Raw genomic sequence first — 13,396 nt, 5'->3', positions numbered from 1 at the left:
GATGTAGAGGACCACTGGGAGATACATTGTACCAGGATGTAGAGGACCCCTGGAAGATACATTGTACCAGGATGTAGAGGACCCCTGGGAGATACATTGTACCAGGATGTAGAGGACCCCTGGGAGATACAGTGCAACAGGATGTAGAGGACCCTGATAGATACATTGTAACAGGATGTAGAGGCCCCCTGGGAGATACATTGTATCAGGATGTAGAGGACCCTGATAGATACATTGTAACAGGATGTAGAGGACCCATGGGAGATACATTGTAACAGGATGTAGAGGCCCCCTGGGAGATACATTACAAGAGGATGTAGAGGACCCTGATAGATACATTGTAACAGGATGTAAAGGACCACTGGGAGATACATTGAAACAAGTTGTAGAGAAGCCCAAGGAAAATTATAAAATCACTTCTAAATATAGCCCAGTCCAAATCCTACACAGAGGGGGGAATTATTGTCCTCTCCGAGACCATTGCCAAAATTGTTTTGTCCTTTTTGAGAAGATGGGAGTGAGTTCACCGACCCCCCAGAGTTATAAAAGTACCAGAGGGGATGCTGAGGCTGTGTCCTTCGTGTCCTTCGTGTCCTTCGTGTCTTTGCTTTCAGGTATGGAACTCTCCAGGGATGTCCTTGTCGTTTTAAGGGGCGTATTTTCCTCCCACTCTCAGGCCCTCGGCGGTCTCTAATTTTTTATTTGGGCCTCTTTCTGAGGTTTTATCACCCCAATTAGCAAATTGTTTGCTAGATTACACCCAACAAATACATTGGAGCTTCTATGAAACCTTAAACTTCATTATACCAAATGCCGCAGGAAGTGTTACATTTATTGGGCTGTGGGATTAATGTATTGTTTTCTTCGCAGGGCTGTCCGGTCATCTATCTGGAAACCTCACAGGTACGTTGGACACCCCTGGGAACACATTGTAACAGACTGTAGAGGATCCCCAGGAATTACATTGTAAAAGGCTGCTGAGATTTCTGGGAAGATACATTGTAACAGATTTTAGAGGACCCCTGGGTGATACATCATAAAAAGTCGTGGAGGACTCTGGGGAGATACATTATAACAGGATGTAGAGGACCCCTGGGAGATACATTATAACAGGATTTAGAGGACCCCTGGGAGATACATTACAAGAGGATGTAGAGGACCCTGATAGATACATTGTAACAGGATGTAAAGGACCACTGGGAGATACATTGAAACAAGTTGTAGAGAAGCCCAAGGAAAATTATAAAATCACTTCTAAATATAGCCCAGTCCAAATCCTACACAGAGGGGGGAATTATTGTCCTCTCCGAGACCATTGCCAAAATTGTTTTGTCCTTTTTGAGAAGATGGGAGTGAGTTCACCGACCCCCCAGAGTTATAAAAGTACCAGAGGGGATGCTGAGGCTGTGTCCTTCGTGTCCTTCGTGTCCTTCGTGTCTTCGCTTTCAGGTATGGAACTCTCCAGGGATGTCCTTGTCGTTTTAAGGGGCGTATTTTCCTCCCACCTTCAGGCCCTCGACGGTCTCTAATTTTTTATTAGGGCCTCTTTCTGAGGTTTTATCGCCCCAATTAGCAAATTGTTTGCTAGATTACACCCAACAAATACATTGGAGCTTCTATGAAACCTTAAACTTCATGATACCAAATGCCGCAGGAAGTGTTACATTTATTGGGCTGTGGGATTAATGTATTGTTTTCTTCGCAGGGCTGTCCGGTCATCTATCTGGAAACCTCACAGGTACGTTGGACACCCCTGGGAACACATTGTAACAGACTGTAGAGGATCCCCAGGAATTACATTGTAAAAGGCTGCTGAGATTTCTGGGAAGATACATTGTAACAGATTTTAGAGGACCCCTGGGTGATACATCATAAAAAGTCGTGGAGGACTCTGGGGAGATACATTATAACAGGATGTAGAGGACCCCTGGGAGATACATTATAACAGGATGTAGAGGACCCCTGGGAGATACATTATAACAGGATGTAGAGGACCCCTGGGAGATACATTATAACAGGATGTAGAGGACCCCTGGGAGATACATTGCAACAGGATGTAGAGGACCCCTGGGAGATACATTGCAACAGGATGTAGAGGACCCCTGGGAGATAAATTGCAACAGGATGTAGAGGACCCCTGGGAGATACATTGCAACAGGATGTAGAGGACCCCTGGAAGATACATTGCAACAGGATGTAGAGGACCCCTGGGAGATAAATTGCAACAGGATGTAGAGGACCCCTGGGAGATACATTGTACCAGGATGTAGAGGACCCCTGGGAGATACATTGTAACCGGATGTAGAGGACCCCTGGAAGATACATTGTACCAGGATGTAGAGGACCCCTGGGAGATACATTATAACAGGATGTAGAGGACCCCTGGGAGATACATTATAACAGGATGTAGAGGACCCCTGGGAGATACATTGTAACAGGATGTAGAGGCCCCCTGGGAGATACATTGTACCAGGATGTAGAGGACCCCTGGGAGATACATTGTACCAGGATGTAGAGGACCCCTGGAAGATACATTGTACCAGGATGTAGAGGACCCCTGGGAGATACATTGTACCAGGATGTAGAGGACCCCTGGGAGATACAGTGCAACAGGATGTAGAGGACCCTGATAGATACATTGTAACAGGATGTAGAGGACCCCTGGGTGATACATCATAAAAAGTCATGGAGGACTCTGGGGAGATACATTATAACAGGATGTAGAGGACCCCTGGGAGATACATTGTAACAGGATGTAGAGGAGCCCTGGGAGATACATTATAACAGGATGTAGAGGACCCCTGGGAGATACATTGTAACAGGATGTAGAGGACCCCTGGGAGATACATTGTAACAGGATGTAGAGGACCCCTGGGAGATACATTGTACCAGGATGTAGAGGACCCTGGTAGATACATTGTAACAAGATGTAGAGGACCCCTGGAAGATACATTGTACCAGGATGTAGAGGACCCTGGTAGATACATTGTAACAGGATGTAGAGGACCCCTGGGAGATACATTGTAACAGGATGTAGAGGACCCCTGGGAGATACATTGTACCAGGATGTAGAGGAGCCCTGGGAGATACATTGTACCAGGATGTAGAGGACCCCTGGGAGATACATTGTAACAGGATGTAGAGGACCCCTGGGAGATACATTGTACCAGGATGTAGAGGAGCCCTGGGAGATGCATTGTACCAGGATGTAGAGGAGCCCTGGGAGATACATTACAAGAGGATGTAGAGGACCCTGATAGATACATTGTAACAGGATGTAGAGGACCCTGGAAGATACATTGTACCAGGATGTAGAGGACCCCTGGGATATACATTGCAACAGGATGTAGAGGACCCTGGGAGATACATTGTACCAGGATGTAGAGGACCCCTGGGAGATACATTGCAACAGGATGTAGAGGACCCTGGGAGATACATTGTAACAGGATGTAGAGGACCCTGGGAGATACATTGCAACAGGATGTAGAGGACCCTGGGAGATACATTGTAACAGGATGTAGAGGACCCTGGGAGATACATTGCAACAGGATGTAGAGGACCCTGGGAGATACATTGTACCAGGATGTAGAGGACCCCTGGGAGATACATTGTAACAGGATGTAGAGGACCCCTGGGAGATACATTGTACCAGGATGTAGAGGCCCCCTGGGAGATACATTGTACCAGGATGTAGAGGACCCCTGGAAGATACATTGTAACAGGATGTAGAGGACCCTGGGAGATACATTGCAACAGGATGTAGAGGACCCTGGGAGATACATTGTACCAGCATGTAGAGGACCCCTGGGAGATACATTGTACCAGCATGTAGAGGACCCCTGGGAGATACATTGTACCAGCATGTAGAGGACCCCTGGGAGATACATTGTACCAGGATGTAGAGGACCCCTGGGAGATACATTACAAGAGGATGTAGAGGACCCTGATAGATACATTGTAACAGGATGTAGAGGACCCTGGGAGATACATTGTACCAGGATGTAGAGGAGCCCTGGGAGATACATTGCAACAGGATGTAGAGGACCCTGGGAGATACATTGTACCAGGATGTAGAGGACCCCTGGGAGATACATTGTACAAGGATGTAGAGGACCACTGGGAGATACATTGCAACAAGTTGTAGAGAAGCCCAAGGAATTACATAGCAACAGGTTGTAGAGGACTTCAAGAAGATACTTTGTAACAGGTTGTAGAGGACTCTGGAACATATATTGTAACATATTGTAGAGGATTCCAGGGAGATAACTGTAGCAGGATGTAGCAGACCCAGGGGAGAGACATTGTAACAGGATGTAGAAGACCCTTGGCTGAAACATTGTACATGGATGTAGAGGACCCTGGAGAGATACATTATAACAGGTTGTAGAGGACCCTGGGGAGATAATTTGTAACGAGTTGTAGAGAAGCCCAAGGAATTGCATTAAAACAGGTGGTAGAGGACTCTGGAACATATAGTAACATATTGTACAGGATTCCAGGGAGATAACTGTAGCAGGATGTAGCAGACCCAGGGGAGAAACATTGTAACTGGATGTAGAGGACCCCTGGGAGATACATTGTATCAGACAGTAAAGGACCCAAAAGCTGTAGAGGCCCAGGAGAAGGAAGAGATACATTACAACATGTAGTAGATATCACTAAGAAGTTATGTTATAACAAGTTGTAGAGGACTCCCAGAGGGATACATTGTAATAGGATGTAGAGGAGGACCCCAAGGAATTACATTGTGACAGGCTGAAAAAGACTCTGGGGGATACATTGTAAAAGGATGTAAAGGACCCCTGGGAGATACATCGTAACAAGTCATAGAAGACTTAGGGGAGACAAATAGTAACAGAATGTTGAGGACCCCAATGAATTCCATTGTGACAGGCTGCAGAAGTTTTTGGGAGATACATTGTATTAGGATATATTGTAGAGGATCCTTGGCTGAAACATTGTAAACCGATGTAGAGCACCCTGGGGAGATACATTGTAACAAGCTGTAGAGAAGCCCAGAGAATTACATTGAAAGAAGTTGTAGAATAATTCATTGAAATACTTTGTAGCAGGATGTAGGGGACTCTGGGGAGATACATTGTAACAGGATGTAGAGAAGGCCAAGGAATTATATTGAAACAGATACTTTGTAAATGGATGTAGAGAACTCTTGGGAGATACTTTGTAACAGACAGTAAAGGACCCAAAGGCTGCAGAGGCCCAGGAGAAGGAGGACATACATTACCACATGTTGTAGATATCATTGAGAAGATATGTTATAACAGGTTGTAGAGGACCCCAGGGGATACATTGTAACAGGTTGTAGAGGACTCCAAAGAATTACATAGTGACAGGCTGCAGAAGGCTCTGGGAGACACATTGTAACAGGATGTAGAGGACCCTTGGCTAAAACATTGTAACAGGATGTGGGGGACCCTGGGGAGATACATTGTAACAGACAGTAAAGGACCCAAAGGCAGTAGAGGCCCAGAAAAAGGGAGAGATACATTACAACATGTTGTAGATATTATTGAGTCGATATTTTATAACAGGTTGTAGAGGACCTCTAGGTACTCCTAGGTCCTCTAGGATACATTGTAACAAGTAATAGAGAATGCAGGAAGATACATTGTAACAGCCAAAAGAAGACCCAGAAGGATACATTGTAACAGGATGTAGGCTACCCACAGGAGGATATATTGTGACAAGTTGTGGAGGACCTGGGGCAGGATGTAGAGGACTCCAGGGATATTTTGTAACAGGGTGTTAGAGAACCCCAGGAGGAATACATTGAAACAAGCTGTTGAGAACCTGGGGGATACATTGTAACAGGTTGAAGACCCTGATGGGCTACATTGTAAAAGACTGTAGAGGAACCCAGGAGGACACATTATAATAGGATGTAAACGACCTCTAGGGGGTAGGTGGTAAAAGGCTATAGATGACACCAGGGGATGCATTGTAACAGGATGTAGATGACCCCCAGGGGATACATTATAACTGGTGGTAGAGGACCTGTATGGGGGATATATCCATTGCAACAGGTTGTAACACTGGGGAGATACATTGTAACAGGATGCAGAGGACCACTAGGGGATACATTGTAACAAGCTATATATAGGGTATATGTTGTAACAGGCTGCAAAGGACCCCAGGAGATACATTGTAACAGGATGCAGAGGACCACTAGGGGATACATTATAACAAGCTATATATACGGTATATGTTGTAACAGGCTGCAAAGGACCCCAGGAGATACATTGTAACAGGATGCAGAGGGCCCCTGTGGCTTACATTATAAAAGTGATATATGACCCATGGGGGATATATTATAACAGGCTGCGGGGGACAGTGGAAGAAATTTGTAACAGTTATTATTGACCCATGGGGATACTAGTAAGAGGTTGTAGACTTGTTTGATGTGGCGGTAATGATTTATTTGTCATGGGGTCCTTTATTCTGCAAGTTGGGACACGGTGGAGAGATGAGAACAGACAAGCGTTGGGGACAGGATCACTGAATGAGCAGCTGCCACATTCCCAACGTTCCATCCAAGCTCACCAGATAATAATCACTCCTTGGCTGCCAGTAAAAGGCTTTCATTTACAAATAATTTCCACCACCTAACGACTTCATTACTTTGATTTTAAATATCAGTTTATCTGTGTTCTCTGCCAACATCCATTCTCCTCTTCACCTGTCTTCTGTCCTTTTCATGCTTTTCATGATTGTATCTCTACCATCTAGGAGAGCAATATACATAATTTATGATGCCAATGGGGCATACTGTACATCTTCCACATCCTACCCCCTGGGCACAGAGATTTATACCTGAAAAAAAAAAAAACAGACTAGAAAGACAGAAGTAGAGAAATCTGGAATTTAAAGCTCAAAGCAGAAGACCTCTTTAAATGGACTCCATCACTAAATTTATAATCTTAACCCCTTCCCGCCGAGCGTACGCAGATGTGCGTACTCGGCTTCCGGGGGTTATACTGGGATAATGCCCGCACCTGCAGGCATCATCCCGGTACCGCTTTTTTCAGCAGGCGATTGGCTATCCAGGCATAACAGCCGCTCGGCTGTTATGCCGGAGGAGCGGGAGGGGACGTCCCCCCTCCCGCCGCCTCCCGCCGCTGTTACCGGTGCTCCCGCTCGATCGGGATCACCGATTCAAGATCCGATGCCTCCGGCTGCTGGGGAGGAACTGGAATGACGCCGTAATCAGCTTTGTTCCAGTCTCCTCATAGTAAACACGGAAGCGACGTCATGGCGTCACTTCCCGTTTACTCGGCTGCCAATGGCGCCGGTTTTAAAAAGATATACGGTATTCAGAATCACCGTTTTCGGCTATCTGAATACATTGAAGTGTAAAGGAGGGGTGGGGGGTCTTTTAGACCCCCGATCCCTCCATAAAGAGTACCTGTCACCACCTATTACTGTCACAAGGGATGTTTACATTCCTTGTGACAGCAATAAAAGTGATCAAATTTTATTTTATTTTTTTAAAACAATTTAGTCATTTTAAAATAAATAGAATAAAAAAAATAAAAAAAAAATTTTTTAAAGCGCCCGCCGTCCCCGCGAGCTTGCGAAGCAAAGAAAACGCATACGGAAGTCACGCCCGCGTATGTAAACGGTGTTCAAATCACACATGTGAGGTATCGCCGCGATCGTCAGAGCGAGAGCAATAATTCTAGCACTAGACCTCCTCTGCAACGCTAACCTGGTAACCGTAATTTTTTTTTTTAAGCGTCACCTATTGAGATTTTTAGGTACCGTATTTTGTCGTCAATCCACAAGTGCGCGCAATTATAAAGCGTGACATGTTTGGTATCTATTTACTCGGCTTAACATTGTCTTTCACATTATGCAAAAAAATGGGACTAATTTTACTGTTTTTTTTTTTTTTTTTTTATTCATGAAAGTGTCCCTTTTCCCAAAAAGTTGCGTTTAAGACACCACTGCGCAAATACCGTGTGACATAAAATATTGCAACAATCGCCGTTTTATTCTCTAGAGTCTCTGCTAAAAAAAAAATATATATATATAATGTTTGGGGGTTCCAAGTAATTTTCTAGCAAAAAATATGGATTTTAACTTGTAAACACCAAATTCCAAAAATAGGCTTAGTCATGAAAGGGTTAAAAAAATCAAAATCGCCATACAAAGAAAATAATTAATAATTATCTGTCCCACCACCCGCATTGTCCATCTTTGCCATCACAAAAAGCTAAGATTCTTGAATAAATTTGGCATCTGGTCCCCCTTTGCACTATATAGTTCCTTCCACTTGTCCCTACACCACTCCTGGACACAATAGTGATGCAGGAGATGATGGGAGAAGCCGCATAAATCTGACACTCCCAGAAGTGTCGGATTGCTGAATATTCTTTATCAAGATTATGTAATTATCATATTGTTATAGGGTAAGGAAGGGAGGTGGGGGAACAGACAGGGAAGGTTCCATATTGTCAGCCCAATGAAAGGGCCCCATTATCAGGTCTGCAATGTAATTGATAATAATTAAAGTATCTGTAAACCCAATGACAGGAATCTCATAGGAGCTTTAGCATGTTAATGTCATTTCAAACTTTTAAAATCTGCATTTTATACATTAGAATATTTCACGGTGATCCTGCCGTAAATGTCTTTTTTCAGGCACTTCCTGTTATCGGGACAACGCTATTTCCCAGTCTACCAACTGTGCTTCTGTGTTGTCACACTGTGAACCAAGGATATGTGTGTGAGCTGCTTAGGCTGTACGGGAATAAAGTCCTGTGCCCACCGCTGTGAGTGCTGGCTAGGCTTGTGCAATTCGTTTCGTAACGAATCGAAATTCGGCCGATTTCGTTTAGTTTTCTACCGAATTTTCTACCGAATTCGAAAAATCGGCCACATTCGAAAATATTTCAACCAAATTCGAAAATATTTCTACCGGATTCGAAATGATTTCAGCAATTCGTTTCGTAACGAATCAAAATTCGGCCGAATTTTGCATCTTTCGGACATTCGGATGCATCCGAATGTCCGAATAAAAAAATAACAAATTACAACTAATACGAAAGAAATATAACGAATGAATTCGAATGAATTCGACATGATTCGAAATGATTTCAACCGCATTCGAAATTATTTCAACATGATTCGACATTATTTCAACTGCATTCGAAAATATTTTGTGACCCGACTTTAGGGCCAAGTATCTCGGGGTCACTTAGTGCTAGACACTTCAAATTTGGATATGTGCTAGTATTATTGTGTTTGCATACCAAATTTGGGGTTTCTAGCTATAAGTGACCCCGAGATATGTGGCCCCAAAATCGGGTCGCAAAATTTTATTAGTTATTTGAGCAGAGAATGACATTTTGCGACCCGATTTTGGGGCCACATATCTCGGGGTCACTTATAGCTAGAAACCCCAAATTTGGTATGCAAACACAATAGTACTAGCACTACAACATATCCAAATTTGGAGTTTCTAGCACCAAGTGACCCCGAGATACATGGCCCTAAATTCGGGTCACAAAATATTTTCGAATGCGGTTGAAATAATGTCGAATCATGTTGAAATAATTTAGAATGCGGTTGAAATCATTTCGGATCATGTCGAATTCATTCGAATTCATTCGTTATATTTCTTTCGTATTCGTTGTAATTTGTTATTTTTATTCGGACATTCGGATGCATCCGAATGTCCGAAAGATGCAAAATTCGGCCGAATTTTGATTCGTTACGAAACGAATTGCTGAAATCATTTCGAATCCGGTAGAAATATTTTCGAATTTGGTTGAAATATTTTCGAATGTGGCCGATTTTTCGAATTCGGTAGAAAACTAAACGAAATCCGAAAACGAATTTAAGGAAGTTAACGAATATAACTAAACGAAATTGATGAATTAAGGAATTAAAACGAAACGAAACTAAACAAATTTTTTCCTTTTGCACATGTCTAGTGGTGGCCAGGATTCAGGAAGGGAGCTCATCTATGCTCCAAGCAATGGCAGAGAGTGACTAGGTCTCCTGGGAGCCGCACATCGAGTCAAGACCTGTACGATAGTAAATGGCGTTCTCAGCCTGGACCCCCGCCAGGCCAACGCGTTTCACTCCACCTTGCGGAGCTTACTCATGGGGAAATCATGAGTGAGTGAAAAACGTTGAAGGTGTGGCCTGGTGGGAGTCCAGGCTGAGAATGCCTATCACTTTCATACAGCCTGTCTTGACTTGATGTTGCGGCTCCTGGTCACTCTCTACCATCGCTTGGGGCATAAATGAGCTCCTTCCCGGCTCCTTCCTTCTTCCAGTTTGGGGTTTACGTCTACTTCTACCACAACATTAGACATGTGCAAAAGGAAAAAAATTTGTTTAGTTTTGTTTCGTTTTAATTCGTTAATTCATTAATTTCGTTTAGTTATATTCGTTACCTTCCTTAAATTCGTTTTCGGAATTTAGTTTTCTACTGAATTCGAAAAATCGGCCACATTCGAAAATATTTCAACGAAATTTCGAAAATATTTCTACCGGATTCGAAATGATTTCAACATGATTCGAAAATATTTTGTGACCCGACTTTAGGGCCATGTATCTCGGGGTCACTTGGTACTAGAAACTCCAAATTTGGACATGTTGTAGTGCTAGTACTATTGTGTATTGTGCATACCAAATTTGGGGTTTCTAGCTATAAGTGACCCCGAGATATGTGGCCCCAAAATCGGGTCGCAAAATGTAATTCTCTGCTCTAATAACTAATAACATTTTGCGACCCGATTTTGGGGCCATATATCTCGGGGTCACTTATAGCTAGAAACCCCAAATTTGGTATGCAAACACAATAATACTAGCAATACAACATATCCAATTTTGAAGTGTCTAGCACCAAGTGACCCCAAGATACATGGCCCTAAAGTCGGGTCACAAAATATTTTCGAATGCGGTTGAAATAATGTCGAATCATGTTGAAATAATTTCGAATGCGGTTGAAATAATTTAGAATCATGTCGAATTCATTCGAATTCATTCGTTATATTTCTTTCGTATTCGTTGTAATTTGTTATTTTTTTTTATTCGGACATTCGGATGCATCCGAATGTCCGAAAGATGCAAAATTCGGCCGAATTTCGATTCGTTACGAAACGAATTGCACAAGCCTACACAACATGAGACTGCGGTGGATGGACAGAGATGTCGATGGGATTGGCAATGTGGCACACTGATTTTAATGTCTCTTACTTTAGACAGAGAAATTCAGAGCCGTAGAAATCCCCCCCCCTCTCCCCCCATAATCCGGAAACATGAGTTCAGACGCGGAGATGGCGGTGTACGGGCTGGCTGCGCCCTTCCTCAGGAAAAGTGAGAAGGAGCGGATCGAAGCCCAGAACAAGCCGTTCGACGCCAAGACCTCTGTGTTTGTGGCAGACCCTAAAGAGTCGTATGCGAAGGGCACGCTGGCCAGCAAGGAAGGAGGGAAGGCGACTGTGAAGACCGAGGGCGGACAGGTACATACCGCAATTACTAAGAGCAACGGGTGCAGACTCCCACCACAGCCAATCAGCTGCTTGTTGTACGTTTATAATGCAGCTTCTTTAATTCTCTTATTTTTGTTTAGACTCTAACAGTGAAGGATGACCAAATCTTCCCCATGAATCCACCCAAGTTTGATAAGATTGAAGACATGGCCATGATGACTCACCTGAACGAGCCGGCCGTCCTGTATAACCTCAAAGAACGTTACGCAGCCTGGATGATCTACGTAAGTCTCAGGAGCACATAGGAACAGTGCATTGTGGGAAGCGTGCATCAGTATCCAAATTAAATTTACAAAATAATATGAAATTTACTCAGCAGCCATTCTGATTAGTTAGCTGTAGTAGTCTAAGCACCCAACTCCATCCAACTTTCTACTAGAGCAGGGGTCTCCAAACTTTCTGAACAAAGGGCCAGTATACTATCCTCCAGACTTTAGCCCACGTACACACGGTCTGAGATTTTGCCAACCAAATCTGTCGTATTTTGCCCGTCGGATTTAGTCCGACAGATTGTGTCCGAAACTGTTGCATACACACGGTCGGGCCAAGTTGGCGAAAAATCCGATCTTTCAGAACGTGATGACGTAATTTCGTTACGATGGGACTACATTCAGGTTAGTAGCCAATAGCTTTAATGTAGGAATTTGATCTGAGCATGCGTGGCACTTGGTCCAATGAAAATGCTCTACACATGATCGGATTAGGTCCGTCCGGCCCAGTTGGTCGGGAAATATTTCCAACATGTTGGAAAATTGGGTCGGACGGAGATTCGGACGGAATCAGTCCGATGCATACCACACACAGTCGGATTATCTGACGACACGGTCTGATATGACACATTCCGACAGATTCACCGACCGTGTGTACAAGGGCTTAGGGGGGCCTGACTGTTGCCATTAGGAGTAGAATTGTCCTGGCATCAGTGCGAGTAAACAATACATCTTTGGTATTAGGGGAAGCAATATTGCCCTATCGCTGGTGTCAGTGGCAGGAATAGTGCCCCATCATTGGTGTCAGTGGGATAAATAGCGCCCCATTGTTGGCATCAATGGAAGAAATAGTGCCCCACTGTTGATATCAATAGCAGGAATATTGCCCCATTGTTGGTGTCAGTGAGAGAAATAGTCTCTTATATAAGTGCAAGGAAAAGTGCCCCAAGGGCTGGATAAAGGCTCGTGAAGGGCTGCATCCGGCCCCCGAGCCGCAGCTTGGAGACCACTATACTAGAGCTTTATAGATTTAAAGCTGAGGTTTAATTTATCTATATTTCTACCTCCCTGGTTCCTCCCTCTCTCCTCATCGACATGCTAATGACATTGTTAAAGTAGTTCTAAAGGCAGAAGATTTTTTACCTTAACCTCCCTGGCGGTATGATTCAGTCTGGTTTTAGGTGCTGAAAGCGGTACAATTATTTTGCATGGAAATTTGGCGTTTTATTTTGTAGTCCTGTAATTCTTAGGAATAACTCTCTTAAATCTGTTCAAACCAGAGTCTAGCAGACAATCCTGGGTATGATAAAGTTTATAATATAATAAAGAATAATAAAAATTATTCAATAATGTAATCAAATCCTAAAACACTGAAAAAGGGACACGTTTTGGTTGCTATGGACAATCTCCCAATTCCAGGCAGAAAAACAGTATTTATAACCCCTTCCCGCCGAGCGTACGCAGATCTGCGTACTCGGCTTCCGGGGGGTATACCGGGATGATGCCCGCACCTGCAGGCATCATCCCGGTACCGTTTTTTACAGCGGCTAAAAGCCGCCCGGCTGTTATGCCTGAGGAGCGGGAGGGGACGTCCCCCCCTCCCGCCGCCTCTCGCCGCTGTTACCGGTGCTCCCGCTCGATCGGGAGCACCGATTAGCGATC

General features: G+C 44.0%; 1 protein-coding gene across 1 annotated transcript in view; it reads left to right on the top strand.

Annotated features, from left to right (window-relative positions):
- The first annotated feature begins 864 nt into the window (after positions 1-864).
- The window catches only part of LOC143934966 (uncharacterized), a 131,428-nt gene continuing 118,896 nt past the window's right edge, over positions 865-13,396 (top strand). The window contains 4 exon segments of the mRNA XM_077458511.1: positions 865-903; positions 1,706-1,738; positions 11,235-11,495; positions 11,606-11,749. Of these exon segments, the coding sequence (XP_077314637.1) occupies positions 11,292-11,495; positions 11,606-11,749 (348 nt within the window). The 5' untranslated portion in view covers positions 865-903; positions 1,706-1,738; positions 11,235-11,291.

The sequence above is a fragment of the Lithobates pipiens genome, unplaced genomic scaffold, assembly GCF_037356315.1.
Source record: "Lithobates pipiens isolate NorthernLeopardFrog02 unplaced genomic scaffold, aLitPip1_a1.2 Scaffold_28, whole genome shotgun sequence".
Taxonomy (NCBI): domain Eukaryota; kingdom Metazoa; phylum Chordata; class Amphibia; order Anura; family Ranidae; genus Lithobates; species Lithobates pipiens.
Note: the sequence above shows the minus strand (reverse complement) of the source record. Positions and strands in the feature narration are given on the sequence as shown.